This window comes from Corvus hawaiiensis, chromosome 26, assembly GCF_020740725.1.
Source record: "Corvus hawaiiensis isolate bCorHaw1 chromosome 26, bCorHaw1.pri.cur, whole genome shotgun sequence".
Lineage (NCBI taxonomy): Eukaryota > Metazoa > Chordata > Aves > Passeriformes > Corvidae > Corvus > Corvus hawaiiensis.
Window position 1 is genome coordinate 44,531,155 of NC_063238.1, and position 18,495 is coordinate 44,549,649.

Genomic DNA, 18,495 nt, shown 5'->3' on the forward strand with positions numbered 1-18,495 from the left:
AGTTTACATTTGGGTCTTCTCCAAATAAAATGTTTCTAAGATTGGTGGCCTCCACAAAGCTTGGTTTACAGTTGGACTCAATGTCAAGCGTCTTTTTCAGCTGAACTGATTCCATGGATGTTGGTGTCACGTGTTCAAGGGAGGTGAGGGTAGATGGGAGCAGCCGAAGGGGAGAGGTGAGCCAGGTCTTTGTTGTCTTGAGTTGTGTCAAGTGTCCGGTGCTGAGGCCACTCCTCTTGGAGGATTTCCCTGGAGGAAATGGTGCTTGTCTGAGCTCTGTGTCAGCTCTGTCCCTGTGGGCATGAGGAGAGAGCTGGTACTGCTCTTGAAGTCAACCTTTTTGTGAAGGCTTTGAGGCTCCTTGCCATTGTCCACTCCCAGAGCAGCCGAGCAAGCCTGGGTTTCCTGAGAGTGCAGTGAGTGGGCTGTGAGTGGCTGAGGGGCTGTGCCCAGAGGCTGCTGATCAGTGGCATAAAGTCCAGAGGGAGCCAAGTCTCAAGGGAAGTAGGTGCGGAATCATATCCATGAGGCCAAGCCTGTTCAACATTCTCACCAACGACATGGGCAGTGGGATTGTTGGCCCCTCAGAGAGTTGGCAGATGATGGAGCGGCTGAGGCAATGGATGGTTGTGCCGCGAGTGAGAGGGACGTGGAGACTGAGGGTTAAAGGAATCTCCTGAAGTTCAGGAGGAGGAAATGTGAAGTTCCGCATCTGGGCAGGAATAGCACTGGGCTCCAGGTCATGGTGTGGGCTGAGAGAGTGGGTAGCAGCTTGGCTGAGCAGGACCCTGTGGTGCTGGTGGAGAACAAAGGGACCACAAGGTCTCAATCAACCCGTATTTAAAAAGGCATCACCAGTGTTAAGGAGAGTTTTCAGAAACTTCTTGGAAGAAGCTCCTGGACTTCTTGAAACTAGACCAGTTCAGGGCCACCAAGATTCTAAGGGGGCTGGAGAATCTTTCCTGGAGCGTAGCCTGAGAAAGCTGGGACTCCCAGGAGACGAGGATGGATGGGGGTGTCATCAGTGTGTGCAAGTCCCTGATGGCAGAGAATGCAGTGAAGGAGCCCCGCTGTTCTCAGCAGTGCAGCCATAAAGGACAAGAGCACAAGGGCATAAGGGAAACCAGATGGAATTCCGTGGCAAAGAATGCAAGCATTTTTCAAGGTGAGGGTGGACACAAAGTTGAAGAGGTGTGTGCCCTGGGAGATCCAAACCTGAGCAGTCCATGGATCTGGAAATCCTGCTCTTGTTGGGCCTGCTTGAGCAGAGGGGATGGAGGCACTGGCACTGCAGAGATCCTGCCTAAGTGGATGATATAATCCCCCTCTTTGCTGGGAGGGCTTGAGATTGCTGCTGGGAAGAGATTCTGTCAGGTGTGTGCTGGCATGGAGAGATTTACGCAGAACCGTTGATGGGCAAGAGAGCATTGATGTGTCAAAGGCTTTGGTATAGCAAGTGATGGGCTTGGGTCATGTTCTGGAAGGTCCCCCCTCTCCCCTGTTTCCCGTGCCAGTCTTGGTGGTTACTCTTAGGGATAGATTTCCTAAGAAATGTGTTGTGCCCTTTTGCATCCACCCCAATGGCCTGTTCATTTCCGGCCCTGGAAATCCGGGTGAGGATGTGAGGCCGAATTCCAAAAGAAGAGGAGGCGTGTAAGGCTTTGATGCAACAGAGCTTTATTGAGACAAAAGAATGAAGAGAGAAGAGAAAGACTTTGAAAAGAGCTGGTCTGAGGTGCAAGTCTAGCAAGCATCAGCTGATGTGTTTTGCTTGCAGGAGCTGTTGCCAGGGCACCGAGCTGGTGGTGTCAGGGCTGGTGCTGAGAGCCCTTAGCAGATGTAGCCATCCCTTCTGCCATAGCAGCCCAGGCCTCCCAGCCCATAGCCAAGGCCATAGCCAAAGCCACCAAAGCCTCCAGAGATGGGCTGTCCCTGGGCACTGAGTTCACTGCCAACAGCAGCTGAGGAGGTGGATCCGACAGCGGTGTTCTGGGGGAAGGAGGTCATGATGGGTCCCGGCAGGGTGATCAGCACGGGGGAAGGGTTGATGACAACGTGGGAGTCCTGGCATTGCAGGGCACAGGGCTCGTTGCAGCTGTTGGCCAGCGGGGTGGGTCCGCAGGGCTGGCAGCGGTTGTAGCAGGCCATGGCTGTGGTGTGGAGGGTCCCTGGAAGAGAGAGGGGAGTGAGGCAGGGCCGGGGTGTGGGGGTGTGAGGGGCGGTGATGCAGGAGGGTGAGGGAGTGTGGAGGCTGTTGTGGGGCTGTGGGGAGGCGTGAGGGCTGCTGAGGCTGGGGCCGAGCGTGCTGGCAGAGAGGGGCCAGGGGTGCAGAAGCAGGAGGGTCAGGGACTTGATGCTCACCTGTTGTCAACAGGAGCAGGAGGAGAAGGTGTGAGGAGAAGTGTGTGAGGGAGAGAGGCACTGGGCCGGCTTTTATGCTGGTTGTGGAGGGGCGGGACAGCCTTGTCCCATGGCCTTGGGGCATTTTGCGGGCTGCAGCTCTTGGCCTGCCCAGCCTGGCGAGTCATGAGCTGGAGAGTGTTTTCCTTCCCACAATTCGGCAGTGTCATGTCCTGCTCTTAAAGCCGCGTCCATGTGACCTTGGCGGCAGCTTTTAAAAGCAAGTAATAAAGACCAAAGTTGGGTGATGATGATGTTTTTCAGGGAGGGCTGGAGACGTGACAGGAGCTTTGGACAGTGGGATGTCATCAGTGAGGTCAGCCTGTGGAACTCGTGTTTTTGGGTTTGTGGTTGTGCTGGGAAGAGCAGCCCCGTTCCATGCCAGCTCTGTCAGGCTGGTTGGGATTTGCAGGTGTACTTGGGATGAGAGATCTGGAAGCTTTCATCACGTTCTCTCCGTCCCCACCTTGGCTCCATGTCTCCAGGCCTGTCTATATGCTTCTCCTTTCCTGTTGGACATGAGAAAGGAATTCCTGGGATTTAGGGAGGCCTCCCATGCTCACCACAGTCTTGTGTTGGTTCATCCCTAGTGCTCATCTTACCTGGGCCATGTGGAGGTCACAGAGCTGGGCTGGGCTCTTACACGTGGAAAGGAAAACGCGTGAAGGATAAGGAGAACGAGACCCATGAGGAGGAGCAGCTGAAGGAAGTTGGGATGTTCAATTTTGAGAAAAAGAGGGTTGGCCTTCTGCTCTCTAGAGGTACCTGAATGGAAATCCTTTGATGTTAGCCTTGTCTCCCTTTTCCTGAGCCATAGGAGAAGAGGGGATGGAGTTTCCCCAGCAGAGGCGGAGTTTTTATTAGGGAAAATTACTTCATGGAAAGAGTTGTCAAGCCCTCTCAATGGCTGCTCAGGACAGTGGTGCAGTCACCATTGCTGGAGGCATTTAGAAGCTGCGGAGATGTGGCCTGTGGGGATATGTTTCATGGTGGACTTGGAAGTGATGGGGGAAGGGTTGGACTGGATGATAGTTTACATTTGGGTCTTCTCCAAATAAAATGTTTCTAAGATTGGTGGCCTCCACAAAGCTTGGTTTACAGTTGGACTCAATGTCAAGCGTCTTTTTCAGCTGAACTGATTCCATGGATGTTGGTGTCACGTGTTCAAGGGAGGTGAGGGTAGATGGGAGCAGCCGAAGGGGAGAGGTGAGCCAGGTCTTTGTTGTCTTGAGTTGTGTCAAGTGTCCGGTGCTGAGGCCACTCCTCTTGGAGGATTTCCCTGGAGGAAATGGTGCTTGTCTGAGCTCTGTGTCAGCTCTGTCCCTGTGGGCATGAGGAGAGAGCTGGTACTGCTCTTGAAGTCAACCTTTTTGTGAAGGCTTTGAGGCTCCTTGCCATTGTCCACTCCCAGAGCAGCCGAGCAAGCCTGGGTTTCCTGAGAGTGCAGTGAGTGGGCTGTGAGTGGCTGAGGGGCTGTGCCCAGAGGCTGCTGATCAGTGGCATAAAGTCCAGAGGGAGCCAAGTCTCAAGGGAAGTAGGTGCGGAATCATATCCATGAGGCCAAGCCTGTTCAACATTCTCACCAACGACATGGGCAGTGGGATTGTTGGCCCCTCAGAGAGTTGGCAGATGATGGAGCGGCTGAGGCAATGGATGGTTGTGCCGCGAGTGAGAGGGACGTGGAGACTGAGGGTTAAAGGAATCTCCTGAAGTTCAGGAGGAGGAAATGTGAAGTTCCGCATCTGGGCAGGAATAGCACTGGGCTCCAGGTCATGGTGTGGGCTGAGAGAGTGGGTAGCAGCTTGGCTGAGCAGGACCCTGTGGTGCTGGTGGAGAACAAAGGGACCACAAGGTCTCAATCAACCCGTATTTAAAAAGGCATCACCAGTGTTAAGGAGAGTTTTCAGAAACTTCTTGGAAGAAGCTCCTGGACTTCTTGAAACTAGACCAGTTCAGGGCCACCAAGATTCTAAGAGGGCTGGAGAATCTTTCCTGGAGCGTAGCCTGAGAAAGCTGGGACTCCCAGGAGACGAGGATGGATGGGGGTGTCATCAGTGTGTGCAAGTCCCTGATGGCAGAGAATGCAGTGAAGGAGCCCCGCTGTTCTCAGCAGTGCAGCCATAAAGGACAAGAGCACAAGGGCATAAGGGAAACCAGATGGAATTCCGTGGCAAAGAATGCAAGCATTTTTCAAGGTGAGGGTGGACACAAAGTTGAAGAGGTGTGTGCCCTGGGAGATCCAAACCTGAGCAGTCCATGGATCTGGAAATCCTGCTCTTGTTGGGCCTGCTTGAGCAGAGGGGATGGAGGCACTGGCACTGCAGAGATCCTGCCTAAGTGGATGATATAATCCCCCTCTTTGCTGGGAGGGCTTGAGATTGCTGCTGGGAAGAGATTCTGTCAGGTGTGTGCTGGCATGGAGAGATTTACGCAGAACCGTTGATGGGCAAGAGAGCATTGATGTGTCAAAGGCTTTGGTATAGCAAGTGATGGGCTTGGGTCATGTTCTGGAAGGTCCCCCCTCTCCCCTGTTTCCCGTGCCAGTCTTGGTGGTTACTCTTAGGGATAGATTTCCTAAGAAATGTGTTGTGCCCTTTTGCATCCACCCCAATGGCCTGTTCATTTCCGGCCCTGGAAATCCGGGTGAGGATGTGAGGCCGAATTCCAAAAGAAGAGGAGGCGTGTAAGGCTTTGATGCAACAGAGCTTTATTGAGACAAAAGAATGAAGAGAGAAGAGAAAGACTTTGAAAAGAGCTGGTCTGAGGTGCAAGTCTAGCAAGCATCAGCTGATGTGTTTTGCTTGCAGGAGCTTTTGCCAGAGCACCGAGCTGGTGGTGTCAGGGCTGGTGCTGAGAGCCCTTAGCAGATGTAGCCACCCCTTCTGCCATAGCAGCCCAGGCCTCCCAGCCCATAGCCAAGGCCATAGCCAAAGCCACCAAAGCCTCCAGAGATGGGCTGTCCCTGGGCACTGAGTTCACTGCCAACAGCAGCTGAGGAGGTGGATCCGACAGCGGTGTTCTGGGGGAAGGAGGTCATGATGGGTCCCGGCAGGGTGATCAGCACGGGGGAAGGGTTGATGACAACGTGGGAGTCCTGGCATTGCAGGGCACAGGGCTCGTTGCAGCTGTTGGCCAGCGGGGTGGGTCCGCAGGGCTGGCAGCGGTTGTAGCAGGCCATGGCTGTGGTGTGGAGGGTCCCTGGAAGAGAGAGGGGAGTGAGGCAGGGCCGGGGTGTGGGGGTGTGAGGGGCGGTGATGCAGGAGGGTGAGGGAGTGTGGAGGCTGTTGTGGGGCTGTGGGGAGGCGTGAGGGCTGCTGAGGCTGGGGCCGAGCGTGCTGGCAGAGAGGGGCCAGGGGTGCAGAAGCAGGAGGGTCAGGGACTTGATGCTCACCTGTTGTCAACAGGAGCAGGAGGAGAAGGTGTGAGGAGAAGTGTGTGAGGGAGAGAGGCACTGGGCCGGCTTTTATGCTGGTTGTGGAGGGGCGGGACAGCCTTGTCCCATGGCCTTGGGGCATTTTGCGGGCTGCAGCTCTTGGCCTGCCCAGCCTGGCGAGTCATGAGCTGGAGAGTGTTTTCCTTCCCACAATTCGGCAGTGTCATGTCCTGCTCTTAAAGCCGCGTCCATGTGACCTTGGCGGCAGCTTTTAAAAGCAAGTAATAAAGACCAAAGTTGGGTGATGATGATGTTTTTCAGGGAGGGCTGGAGACGTGACAGGAGCTTTGGACAGTGGGATGTCATCAGTGAGGTCAGCCTGTGGAACTCGTGTTTTTGGGTTTGTGGTTGTGCTGGGAAGAGCAGCCCCGTTCCATGCCAGCTCTGTCAGGCTGGTTGGGATTTGCAGGTGTACTTGGGATGAGAGATCTGGAAGCTTTCATCACGTTCTCTCCGTCCCCACCTTGGCTCCATGTCTCCAGGCCTGTCTATATGCTTCTCCTTTCCTGTTGGACATGAGAAAGGAATTCCTGGGATTTAGGGAGGCCTCCCATGCTCACCACAGTCTTGTGTTGGTTCATCCCTAGTGCTCATCTTACCTGGGCCATGTGGAGGTCACAGAGCTGGGCTGGGCTCTTACACGTGGAAAGGAAAACGCGTGAAGGATAAGGAGAACGAGACCCATGAGGAGGAGCAGCTGAAGGAAGTTGGGATGTTCAATTTTGAGAAAAAGAGGGTTGGCCTTCTGCTCTCTAGAGGTACCTGAATGGAAATCCTTTGATGTTAGCCTTGTCTCCCTTTTCCTGAGCCATAGGAGAAGAGGGGATGGAGTTTCCCCAGCAGAGGCGGAGTTTTTATTAGGGAAAATTACTTCATGGAAAGAGTTGTCAAGCCCTCTCAATGGCTGCTCAGGACAGTGGTGCAGTCACCATTGCTGGAGGCATTTAGAAGCTGCGGAGATGTGGCCTGTGGGGATATGTTTCATGGTGGACTTGGAAGTGATGGGGGAAGGGTTGGACTGGATGATAGTTTACATTTGGGTCTTCTCCAAATAAAATGTTTCTAAGATTGGTGGCCTCCACAAAGCTTGGTTTACAGTTGGACTCAATGTCAAGCGTCTTTTTCAGCTGAACTGATTCCATGGATGTTGGTGTCACGTGTTCAAGGGAGGTGAGGGTAGATGGGAGCAGCCGAAGGGGAGAGGTGAGCCAGGTCTTTGTTGTCTTGAGTTGTGTCAAGTGTCCGGTGCTGAGGCCACTCCTCTTGGAGGATTTCCCTGGAGGAAATGGTGCTTGTCTGAGCTCTGTGTCAGCTCTGTCCCTGTGGGCATGAGGAGAGAGCTGGTACTGCTCTTGAAGTCAACCCTTTTGTGAAGGCTTTGAGGCTCCTTGCCATTGTCCACTCCCAGAGCAGCCGAGCAAGCCTGGGTTTCCTGAGAGTGCAGTGAGTGGGCTGTGAGTGGCTGAGGGGCTGTGCCCAGAGGCTGCTGATCAGTGGCATAAAGTCCAGAGGGAGCCAAGTCTCAAGGGAAGTAGGTGCGGAATCATATCCATGAGGCCAAGCCTGTTCAACATTCTCACCAACGACATGGGCAGTGGGATTGTTGGCCCCTCAGAGAGTTGGCAGATGATGGAGCGGCTGAGGCAATGGATGGTTGTGCCGCGAGTGAGAGGGACGTGGAGACTGAGGGTTAAAGGAATCTCCTGAAGTTCAGGAGGAGGAAATGTGAAGTTCCGCATCTGGGCAGGAATAGCACTGGGCTCCAGGTCATGGTGTGGGCTGAGAGAGTGGGTAGCAGCTTGGCTGAGCAGGACCCTGTGGTGCTGGTGGAGAACAAAGGGACCACAAGGTCTCAATCAACCCGTACTTAAAAAGGCATCACCAGTGTTAAGGAGAGTTTTCAGAAACTTCTTGGAAGAAGCTCCTGGACTTCTTGAAACTAGACCAGTTCAGGGCCACCAAGATTCTAAGGGGGCTGGAGAATCTTTCCTGGAGCGTAGCCTGAGAAAGCTGGGACTCCCAGGAGACGAGGATGGATGGGGGTGTCATCAGTGTGTGCAAGTCCCTGATGGCAGAGAATGCAGTGAAGGAGCCCCGCTGTTCTCAGCAGTGCAGCCATAAAGGACAAGAGCACAAGGGCATAAGGGAAACCAGATGGAATTCCGTGGCAAAGAATGCAAGCATTTTTCAAGGTGAGGGTGGACACAAAGTTGAAGAGGTGTGTGCCCTGGGAGATCCAAACCTGAGCAGTCCATGGATCTGGAAATCCTGCTCTTGTTGGGCCTGCTTGAGCAGAGGGGATGGAGGCACTGGCACTGCAGAGATCCTGCCTAAGTGGATGATATAATCCCCCTCTTTGCTGGGAGGGCTTGAGATTGCTGCTGGGAAGAGATTCTGTCAGGTGTGTGCTGGCATGGAGAGATTTACGCAGAACCGTTGATGGGCAAGAGAGCATTGATGTGTCAAAGGCTTTGGTATAGCAAGTGATGGGCTTGGGTCATGTTCTGGAAGGTCCCCCCTCTCCCCTGTTTCCCGTGCCAGTCTTGGTGGTTACTCTTAGGGATAGATTTCCTAAGAAATGTGTTGTGCCCTTTTGCATCCACCCCAATGGCCTGTTCATTTCCGGCCCTGGAAATCCGGGTGAGGATGTGAGGCCGAATTCCAAAAGAAGAGGAGGCGTGTAAGGCTTTGATGCAACAGAGCTTTATTGAGACAAAAGAATGAAGAGAGAAGAGAAAGACTTTGAAAAGAGCTGGTCTGAGGTGCAAGTCTAGCAAGCATCAGCTGATGTGTTTTGCTTGCAGGAGCTGTTGCCAGGGCACCGAGCTGGTGGTGTCAGGGCTGGTGCTGAGAGCCCTTAGCAGATGTAGCCACCCCTTCTGCCATAGCAGCCCAGGCCTCCCAGCCCATAGCCAAGGCCATAGCCAAAGCCACCAAAGCCTCCAGAGATGGGCTGTCCCTGGGCACTGAGTTCACTGCCAACAGCAGCTGAGGAGGTGGATCCGACAGCGGTGTTCTGGGGGAAGGAGGTCATGATGGGTCCCGGCAGGGTGATCAGCACGGGGGAAGGGTTGATGACAACGTGGGAGTCCTGGCATTGCAGGGCACAGGGCTCGTTGCAGCTGTTGGCCAGCGGGGTGGGTCCGCAGGGCTGGCAGCGGTTGTAGCAGGCCATGGCTGTGGTGTGGAGGGTCCCTGGAAGAGAGAGGGGAGTGAGGCAGGGCCGGGGTGTGGGGGTGTGAGGGGCGGTGATGCAGGAGGGTGAGGGAGTGTGGAGGCTGTTGTGGGGCTGTGGGGAGGCGTGAGGGCTGCTGAGGCTGGGGCCGAGCGTGCTGGCAGAGAGGGGCCAGGGGTGCAGAAGCAGGAGGGTCAGGGACTTGATGCTCACCTGTTGTCAACAGGAGCAGGAGGAGAAGGTGTGAGGAGAAGTGTGTGAGGGAGAGAGGCACTGGGCCGGCTTTTATGCTGGTTGTGGAGGGGCGGGACAGCCTTGTCCCATGGCCTTGGGGCATTTTGCGGGCTGCAGCTCTTGGCCTGCCCAGCCTGGCGAGTCATGAGCTGGAGAGTGTTTTCCTTCCCACAATTCGGCAGTGTCATGTCCTGCTCTTAAAGCCGCGTCCATGTGACCTTGGCGGCAGCTTTTAAAAGCAAGTAATAAAGACCAAAGTTGGGTGATGATGATGTTTTTCAGGGAGGGCTGGAGACGTGACAGGAGCTTTGGACAGTGGGATGTCATCAGTGAGGTCAGCCTGTGGAACTCGTGTTTTTGGGTTTGTGGTTGTGCTGGGAAGAGCAGCCCCGTTCCATGCCAGCTCTGTCAGGCTGGTTGGGATTTGCAGGTGTACTTGGGATGAGAGATCTGGAAGCTTTCATCACGTTCTCTCCGTCCCCACCTTGGCTCCATGTCTCCAGGCCTGTCTATATGCTTCTCCTTTCCTGTTGGACATGAGAAAGGAATTCCTGGGATTTAGGGAGGCCTCCCATGCTCACCACAGTCTTGTGTTGGTTCATCCCTAGTGCTCATCTTACCTGGGCCATGTGGAGGTCACAGAGCTGGGCTGGGCTCTTACACGTGGAAAGGAAAACGCGTGAAGGATAAGGAGAACGAGACCCATGAGGAGGAGCAGCTGAAGGAAGTTGGGATGTTCAATTTTGAGAAAAAGAGGGTTGGCCTTCTGCTCTCTAGAGGTACCTGAATGGAAATCCTTTGATGTTAGCCTTGTCTCCCTTTTCCTGAGCCATAGGAGAAGAGGGGATGGAGTTTCCCCAGCAGAGGCGGAGTTTTTATTAGGGAAAATTACTTCATGGAAAGAGTTGTCAAGCCCTCTCAATGGCTGCTCAGGACAGTGGTGCAGTCACCATTGCTGGAGGCATTTAGAAGCTGCGGAGATGTGGCCTGTGGGGATATGTTTCATGGTGGACTTGGAAGTGATGGGGGAAGGGTTGGACTGGATGATAGTTTACATTTGGGTCTTCTCCAAATAAAATGTTTCTAAGATTGGTGGCCTCCACAAAGCTTGGTTTACAGTTGGACTCAATGTCAAGCGTCTTTTTCAGCTGAACTGATTCCATGGATGTTGGTGTCACGTGTTCAAGGGAGGTGAGGGTAGATGGGAGCAGCCGAAGGGGAGAGGTGAGCCAGGTCTTTGTTGTCTTGAGTTGTGTCAAGTGTCCGGTGCTGAGGCCACTCCTCTTGGAGGATTTCCCTGGAGGAAATGGTGCTTGTCTGAGCTCTGTGTCAGCTCTGTCCCTGTGGGCATGAGGAGAGAGCTGGTACTGCTCTTGAAGTCAACCCTTTTGTGAAGGCTTTGAGGCTCCTTGCCATTGTCCACTCCCAGAGCAGCCGAGCAAGCCTGGGTTTCCTGAGAGTGCAGTGAGTGGGCTGTGAGTGGCTGAGGGGCTGTGCCCAGAGGCTGCTGATCAGTGGCATAAAGTCCAGAGGGAGCCAAGTCTCAAGGGAAGTAGGTGCGGAATCATATCCATGAGGCCAAGCCTGTTCAACATTCTCACCAACGACATGGGCAGTGGGATTGTTGGCCCCTCAGAGAGTTGGCAGATGATGGAGCGGCTGAGGCAATGGATGGTTGTGCCGCAAGTGAGAGGGACGTGGAGACTGAGGGTTAAAGGAATCTCCTGAAGTTCAGGAGGAGGAAATGTGAAGTTCCGCATCTGGGCAGGAATAGCACTGGGCTCCAGGTCATGGTGTGGGCTGAGAGAGTGGGTAGCAGCTTGGCTGAGCAGGACCCTGTGGTGCTGGTGGAGAACAAAGGGACCACAAGGTCTCAATCAACCCGTACTTAAAAAGGCATCACCAGTGTTAAGGAGAGTTTTCAGAAACTTCTTGGAAGAAGCTCCTGGACTTCTTGAAACTAGACCAGTTCAGGGCCACCAAGATTCTAAGGGGGCTGGAGAATCTTTCCTGGAGCGTAGCCTGAGAAAGCTGGGACTCCCAGGAGACGAGGATGGATGGGGGTGTCATCAGTGTGTGCAAGTCCCTGATGGCAGAGAATGCAGTGAAGGAGCCCCGCTGTTCTCAGCAGTGCAGCCATAAAGGACAAGAGCACAAGGGCATAAGGGAAACCAGATGGAATTCCGTGGCAAAGAATGCAAGCATTTTTCAAGGTGAGGGTGGACACAAAGTTGAAGAGGTGTGTGCCCTGGGAGATCCAAACCTGAGCAGTCCATGGATCTGGAAATCCTGCTCTTGTTGGGCCTGCTTGAGCAGAGGGGATGGAGGCACTGGCACTGCAGAGATCCTGCCTAAGTGGATGATATAATCCCCCTCTTTGCTGGGAGGGCTTGAGATTGCTGCTGGGAAGAGATTCTGTCAGGTGTGTGCTGGCATGGAGAGATTTACGCAGAACCGTTGATGGGCAAGAGAGCATTGATGTGTCAAAGGCTTTGGTATAGCAAGTGATGGGCTTGGGTCATGTTCTGGAAGGTCCCCCCTCTCCCCTGTTTCCCGTGCCAGTCTTGGTGGTTACTCTTAGGGATAGATTTCCTAAGAAATGTGTTGTGCCCTTTTGCATCCACCCCAATGGCCTGTTCATTTCCGGCCCTGGAAATCCGGGTGAGGATGTGAGGCCGAATTCCAAAAGAAGAGGAGGCGTGTAAGGCTTTGATGCAACAGAGCTTTATTGAGACAAAAGAATGAAGAGAGAAGAGAAAGACTTTGAAAAGAGCTGGTCTGAGGTGCAAGTCTAGCAAGCATCAGCTGATGTGTTTTGCTTGCAGGAGCTTTTGCCAGAGCACCGAGCTGGTGGTGTCAGGGCTGGTGCTGAGAGCCCTTAGCAGATGTAGCCACCCCTTCTGCCATAGCAGCCCAGGCCTCCCAGCCCATAGCCAAGGCCATAGCCAAAGCCACCAAAGCCTCCAGAGATGGGCTGTCCCTGGGCACTGAGTTCACTGCCAACAGCAGCTGAGGAGGTGGATCCGACAGCGGTGTTCTGGGGGAAGGAGGTCATGATGGGTCCCGGCAGGGTGATCAGCACGGGGGAAGGGTTGATGACAACGTGGGAGTCCTGGCATTGCAGGGCACAGGGCTCGTTGCAGCTGTTGGCCAGCGGGGTGGGTCCGCAGGGCTGGCAGCGGTTGTAGCAGGCCATGGCTGTGGTGTGGAGGGTCCCTGGAAGAGAGAGGGGAGTGAGGCAGGGCCGGGGTGTGGGGGTATGAGGGGCGGTGATGCAGGAGGGTGAGGGAGTGTGGAGGCTGTTGTGGGGCTGTGGGGAGGCGTGAGGGCTGCTGAGGCTGGGGCCGAGCGTGCTGGCAGAGAGGGGCCAGGGGTGCAGAAGCAGGAGGGTCAGGGACTTGATGCTCACCTGTTGTCAACAGGAGCAGGAGGAGAAGGTGTGAGGAGAAGTGTGTGAGGGAGAGAGGCACTGGGCCGGCTTTTATGCTGGTTGTGGAGGGGCGGGACAGCCTTGTCCCATGGCCTTGGGGCATTTTGCGGGCTGCAGCTCTTGGCCTGCCCAGCCTGGCGAGTCATGAGCTGGAGAGTGTTTTCCTTCCCACAATTCAGCAGTGTCATGTCCTGCTCTTAAAGCCGCGTCCATGTGACCTTGGCGGCAGCTTTTAAAAGCAAGTAATAAAGACCAAAGTTGGGTGATGATGATGTTTTTCAGGGAGGGCTGGAGACGTGACAGGAGCTTTGGACAGTGGGATGTCATCAGTGAGGTCAGCCTGTGGAACTCGTGTTTTTGGGTTTGTGGTTGTGCTGGGAAGAGCAGCCCCGTTCCATGCCAGCTCTGTCAGGCTGGTTGGGATTTGCAGGTGTACTTGGGATGAGAGATCTGGAAGCTTTCATCACGTTCTCTCCGTCCCCACCTTGGCTCCATGTCTCCAGGCCTGTCTATATGCTTCTCCTTTCCTGTTGGACATGAGAAAGGAATTCCTGGGATTTAGGGTGGCCTCCCATGCTCACCACAGTCTTGTGTTGGTTCATCCCTAGTGCTCATCTTACCTGGGCCATGTGGAGGTCACAGAGCTGGGCTGGGCTCTTACACGTGGAAAGGAAAACGCGTGAAGGATAAGGAGAACGAGACCCATGAGGAGGAGCAGCTGAAGGAAGTTGGGATGTTCAATTTTGAGAAAAAGAGGGTTGGCCTTCTGCTCTCTAGAGGTACCTGAATGGAAATCCTTTGATGTTAGCCTTGTCTCCCTTTTCCTGAGCCATAGGAGAAGAGGGGATGGAGTTTCCCCAGCAGAGGCGGAGTTTTTATTAGGGAAAATTACTTCATGGAAAGAGTTGTCAAGCCCTCTCAATGGCTGCTCAGGACAGTGGTGCAGTCACCATTGCTGGAGGCATTTAGAAGCTGCGGAGATGTGGCCTGTGGGGATATGTTTCATGGTGGACTTGGAAGTGATGGGGGAAGGGTTGGACTGGATGATAGTTTACATTTGGGTCTTCTCCAAATAAAATGTTTCTAAGATTGGTGGCCTCCACAAAGCTTGGTTTACAGTTGGACTCAATGTCAAGCGTCTTTTTCAGCTGAACTGATTCCATGGATGTTGGTGTCACGTGTTCAAGGGAGGTGAGGGTAGATGGGAGCAGCCGAAGGGGAGAGGTGAGCCAGGTCTTTGTTGTCTTGAGTTGTGTCAAGTGTCCGGTGCTGAGGCCACTCCTCTTGGAGGATTTCCCTGGAGGAAATGGTGCTTGTCTGAGCTCTGTGTCAGCTCTGTCCCTGTGGGCATGAGGAGAGAGCTGGTACTGCTCTTGAAGTCAACCCTTTTGTGAAGGCTTTGAGGCTCCTTGCCATTGTCCACTCCCAGAGCAGCCGAGCAAGCCTGGGTTTCCTGAGAGTGCAGTGAGTGGGCTGTGAGTGGCTGAGGGGCTGTGCCCAGAGGCTGCTGATCAGTGGCATAAAGTCCAGAGGGAGCCAAGTCTCAAGGGAAGTAGGTGCGGAATCATATCCATGAGGCCAAGCCTGTTCAACATTCTCACCAACGACATGGGCAGTGGGATTGTTGGCCCCTCAGAGAGTTGGCAGATGATGGAGCGGCTGAGGCAATGGATGGTTGTGCCGCGAGTGAGAGGGACGTGGAGACTGAGGGTTAAAGGAATCTCCTGAAGTTCAGGAGGAGGAAATGTGAAGTTCCGCATCTGGGCAGGAATAGCACTGGGCTCCAGGTCATGGTGTGGGCTGAGAGAGTGGGTAGCAGCTTGGCTGAGCAGGACCCTGTGGTGCTGGTGGAGAACAAAGGGACCACAAGGTCTCAATCAACCCGTATTTAAAAAGGCATCACCAGTGTTAAGGAGAGTTTTCAGAAACTTCTTGGAAGAAGCTCCTGGACTTCTTGAAACTAGACCAGTTCAGGGCCACCAAGATTCTAAGGGGGCTGGAGAATCTTTCCTGGAGCGTAGCCTGAGAAAGCTGGGACTCCCAGGAGACGAGGATGGATGGGGGTGTCATCAGTGTGTGCAAGTCCCTGATGGCAGAGAATGCAGTGAAGGAGCCCCGCTGTTCTCAGCAGTGCAGCCATAAAGGACAAGAGCACAAGGGCATAAGGGAAACCAGATGGAATTCCGTGGCAAAGAATGCAAGCATTTTTCAAGGTGAGGGTGGACACAAAGTTGAAGAGGTGTGTGCCCTAGGAGATCCAAACCTGAGCAGTCCATGGATCTGGAAATCCTGCTCTTGTTGGGCCTGCTTGAGCAGAGGGGATGGAGGCACTGGCACTGCAGAGATCCTGCCTAAGTGGATGATATAATCCCCCTCTTTGCTGGGAGGGCTTGAGATTGCTGCTGGGAAGAGATTCTGTCAGGTGTGTGCTGGCATGGAGAGATTTACGCAGAACCGTTGATGGGCAAGAGAGCATTGATGTGTCAAAGGCTTTGGTATAGCAAGTGATGGGCTTGGGTCATGTTCTGGAAGGTCCCCCCTCTCCCCTGTTTCCCGTGCCAGTCTTGGTGGTTACTCTTAGGGATAGATTTCCTAAGAAATGTGTTGTGCCCTTTTGCATCCACCCCAATGGCCTGTTCATTTCCGGCCCTGGAAATCCGGGTGAGGATGTGAGGCCGAATTCCAAAAGAAGAGGAGGCGTGTAAGGCTTTGATGCAACAGAGCTTTATTGAGACAAAAGAATGAAGAGAGAAGAGAAAGACTTTGAAAAGAGCTGGTCTGAGGTGCAAGTCTAGCAAGCATCAGCTGATGTGTTTTGCTTGCAGGAGCTGTTGCCAGGGCACCGAGCTGGTGGTGTCAGGGCTGGTGCTGAGAGCCCTTAGCAGATGTAGCCACCCCTTCTGCCATAGCAGCCCAGGCCTCCCAGCCCATAGCCAAGGCCATAGCCAAAGCCACCAAAGCCTCCAGAGATGGGCTGTCCCTGGGCACTGAGTTCACTGCCAACAGCAGCTGAGGAGGTGGATCCGACAGCGGTGTTCTGGGGGAAGGAGGTCATGATGGGTCCCGGCAGGGTGATCAGCACGGGGGAAGGGTTGATGACAACGTGGGAGTCCTGGCATTGCAGGGCACAGGGCTCGTTGCAGCTGTTGGCCAGCGGGGTGGGTCCGCAGGGCTGGCAGCGGTTGTAGCAGGCCATGGCTGTGGTGTGGAGGGTCCCTGGAAGAGAGAGGGGAGTGAGGCAGGGCCGGGGTGTGGGGGTGTGAGGGGCGGTGATGCAGGAGGGTGAGGGAGTGTGGAGGCTGTTGTGGGGCTGTGGGGAGGCGTGAGGGCTGCTGAGGCTGGGGCCGAGCGTGCTGGCAGAGAGGGGCCAGGGGTGCAGAAGCAGGAGGGTCAGGGACTTGATGCTCACCTGTTGTCAACAGGAGCAGGAGGAGAAGGTGTGAGGAGAAGTGTGTGAGGGAGAGAGGCACTGGGCCGGCTTTTATGCTGGTTGTGGAGGGGCGGGACAGCCTTGTCCCATGGCCTTGGGGCATTTTGCGGGCTGCAGCTCTTGGCCTGCCCAGCCTGGCGAGTCATGAGCTGGAGAGTGTTTTCCTTCCCACAATTCGGCAGTGTCATGTCCTGCTCTTAAAGCCGCGTCCATGTGACCTTGGCGGCAGCTTTTAAAAGCAAGTAATAAAGACCAAAGTTGGGTGATGATGATGTTTTTCAGGGAGGGCTGGAGACGTGACAGGAGCTTTGGACAGTGGGATGTCATCAGTGAGGTCAGCCTGTGGAACTCGTGTTTTTGGGTTTGTGGTTGTGCTGGGAAGAGCAGCCCCGTTCCATGCCAGCTCTGTCAGGCTGGTTGGGATTTGCAGGTGTACTTGGGATGAGAGATCTGGAAGCTTTCATCACGTTCTCTCCGTCCCCACCTTGGCTCCATGTCTCCAGGCCTGTCTATATGCTTCTCCTTTCCTGTTGGACATGAGAAAGGAATTCCTGGGATTTAGGGTGGCCTCCCATGCTCACCACAGTCTTGTGTTGGTTCATCCCTAGTGCTCATCTTACCTGGGCCATGTGGAGGTCACAGAGCTGGGCTGGGCTCTTACACGTGGAAAGGAAAACGCGTGAAGGATAAGGAGAACGAGACCCATGAGGAGGAGCAGCTGAAGGAAGTTGGGATGTTCAATTTTGAGAAAAAGAGGGTTGGCCTTCTGCTCTCTAGAGGTACCTGAATGGAAATCCTTTGATGTTAGCCTTGTCTCCCTTTTCCTGAGCCATAGGAGAAGAGGGGATGGAGTTTCCCCAGCAGAGGCGGAGTTTTTATTAGGGAAAATTACTTCATGGAAAGAGTTGTCAAGCCCTCTCAATGGCTGCTCAGGACAGTGGTGCAGTCACCATTGCTGGAGGCATTTAGAAGCTGCGGAGATGTGGCCTGTGGGGATATGTTTCATGGTGGACTTGGAAGTGATGGGGGAAGGGTTGGACTGGATGATAGTTTACATTTGGGTCTTCTCCAAATAAAATGTTTCTAAGATTGGTGGCCTCCACAAAGCTTGGTTTACAGTTGGACTCAATGTCAAGCGTCTTTTTCAGCTGAACTGATTCCATGGATGTTGGTGTCACGTGTTCAAGGGAGGTGAGGGTAGATGGGAGCAGCCGAAGGGGAGAGGTGAGCCAGGTCTTTGTTGTCTTGAGTTGTGTCAAGTGTCCGGTGCTGAGGCCACTCCTCTTGGAGGATTTCCCTGGAGGAAATGGTGCTTGTCTGAGCTCTGTGTCAGCTCTGTCCCTGTGGGCATGAGGAGAGAGCTGGTACTGCTCTTGAAGTCAACCCTTTTGTGAAGGCTTTGAGGCTCCTTGCCATTGTCCACTCCCAGAGCAGCCGAGCAAGCCTGGATTTCCTGAGAGTGCAGTGAGTGGGCTGTGAGTGGCTGAGGGGCTGTGCCCAGAGGCTGCTGATCAGTGGCATAAAGTCCAGAGGGAGCCAAGTCTCAAGGGAAGTAGGTGCGGAATCATATCCATGAGGCCAAGCCTGTTCAACATTCTCACCAACGACATGGGCAGTGGGATTGTTGGCCCCTCAGAGAGTTGGCAGATGATGGAGCGGCTGAGGCAATGGATGGTTGTGCCGCGAGTGAGAGGGACGTGGAGACTGAGGGTTAAAGGAATCTCCTGAAGTTCAGGAGGAGGAAATGTGAAGTTCCGCATCTGGGCAGGAATAGCACTGGGCTCCAGGTCATGGTGTGGGCTGAGAGAGTGGGTAGCAGCTTGGCTGAGCAGGACCCTGTGGTGCTGGTGGAGAACAAAGGGACCACAAGGTCTCAATCAACCCGTACTTAAAAAGGCATCACCAGTGTTAAGGAGAGTTTTCAGAAACTTCTTGGAAGAAGCTCCTGGACTTCTTGAAACTAGACCAGTTCAGGGCCACCAAGATTCTAAGGGGGCTGGAGAATCTTTCCTGGAGCGTAGCCTGAGAAAGCTGGGACTCCCAGGAGACGAGGATGGATGGGGGTGTCATCAGTGTGTGCAAGTCCCTGATGGCAGAGAATGCAGTGAAGGAGCCCCGCTGTTCTCAGCAGTGCAGCCATAAAGGACAAGAGCACAAGGGCATAAGGGAAACCAGATGGAATTCCGTGGCAAAGAATGCAAGCATTTTTCAAGGTGAGGGTGGACACAAAGTTGAAGAGGTGTGTGCCCTGGGAGATCCAAACCTGAGCAGTCCATGGATCTGGAAATCCTGCTCTTGTTGGGCCTGCTTGAGCAGAGGGGATGGAGGCACTGGCACTGCAGAGATCCTGCCTAAGTGGATGATATAATCCCCCTCTTTGCTGGGAGGGCTTG

The 18,495-nt window shown here is 54.1% G+C and overlaps 5 protein-coding genes across 5 annotated transcripts; all 5 read right to left on the bottom strand.

Moving 5' to 3' along the window:
- Window positions 1–1,660: 1,660 nt before the first annotated feature.
- Window positions 1,661–2,165, bottom strand: LOC125317181 (feather beta keratin-like). Its single transcript, XM_048286878.1, has one exon. It carries the CDS (start codon window positions 2,146–2,148, stop codon window positions 1,831–1,833), a length of 318 nt encoding a protein of 105 aa, XP_048142835.1. The 5' UTR covers window positions 2,149–2,165; the 3' UTR covers window positions 1,661–1,830.
- Window positions 2,166–5,090: 2,925 nt separating this feature from the next.
- LOC125317182 (feather beta keratin-like) lies at window positions 5,091–5,595 on the bottom strand. The gene has a single exon (XM_048286879.1). It carries the CDS (start codon window positions 5,576–5,578, stop codon window positions 5,261–5,263), a length of 318 nt encoding a protein of 105 aa, XP_048142836.1. The 5' UTR covers window positions 5,579–5,595; the 3' UTR covers window positions 5,091–5,260.
- Window positions 5,596–8,520: 2,925 nt separating this feature from the next.
- On the bottom strand, window positions 8,521–9,025 carry LOC125317053 (feather beta keratin-like). The gene has a single exon (XM_048286656.1). It carries the CDS (start codon window positions 9,006–9,008, stop codon window positions 8,691–8,693), a length of 318 nt encoding a protein of 105 aa, XP_048142613.1. The 5' UTR covers window positions 9,009–9,025; the 3' UTR covers window positions 8,521–8,690.
- Window positions 9,026–11,950: 2,925 nt separating this feature from the next.
- On the bottom strand, window positions 11,951–12,455 carry LOC125317055 (feather beta keratin-like). Its single transcript, XM_048286657.1, has one exon. The coding sequence runs from the start codon at window positions 12,436–12,438 to the stop codon at window positions 12,121–12,123; it is 318 nt and encodes a 105-aa protein (XP_048142614.1). The 5' UTR covers window positions 12,439–12,455; the 3' UTR covers window positions 11,951–12,120.
- Window positions 12,456–15,380: 2,925 nt separating this feature from the next.
- On the bottom strand, window positions 15,381–15,885 carry LOC125317052 (feather beta keratin-like). Its single transcript, XM_048286655.1, has one exon. It carries the CDS (start codon window positions 15,866–15,868, stop codon window positions 15,551–15,553), a length of 318 nt encoding a protein of 105 aa, XP_048142612.1. The 5' UTR covers window positions 15,869–15,885; the 3' UTR covers window positions 15,381–15,550.
- Between the last annotated feature and the right edge of the window lie 2,610 nt (window positions 15,886–18,495).

Excerpts from the sequence above, each read along its gene's own strand:
- LOC125317181 (XM_048286878.1), bottom strand. The coding sequence starts at position 2,148 with ATGGCCTGCTACAACCGCTGCCAGCCCTGCGGACCCACCCCGCTGGCC.
- LOC125317182 (XM_048286879.1), bottom strand. The coding sequence starts at position 5,578 with ATGGCCTGCTACAACCGCTGCCAGCCCTGCGGACCCACCCCGCTGGCC.
- LOC125317053 (XM_048286656.1), bottom strand. The coding sequence starts at position 9,008 with ATGGCCTGCTACAACCGCTGCCAGCCCTGCGGACCCACCCCGCTGGCC.
- LOC125317055 (XM_048286657.1), bottom strand. The coding sequence starts at position 12,438 with ATGGCCTGCTACAACCGCTGCCAGCCCTGCGGACCCACCCCGCTGGCC.
- LOC125317052 (XM_048286655.1), bottom strand. The coding sequence starts at position 15,868 with ATGGCCTGCTACAACCGCTGCCAGCCCTGCGGACCCACCCCGCTGGCC.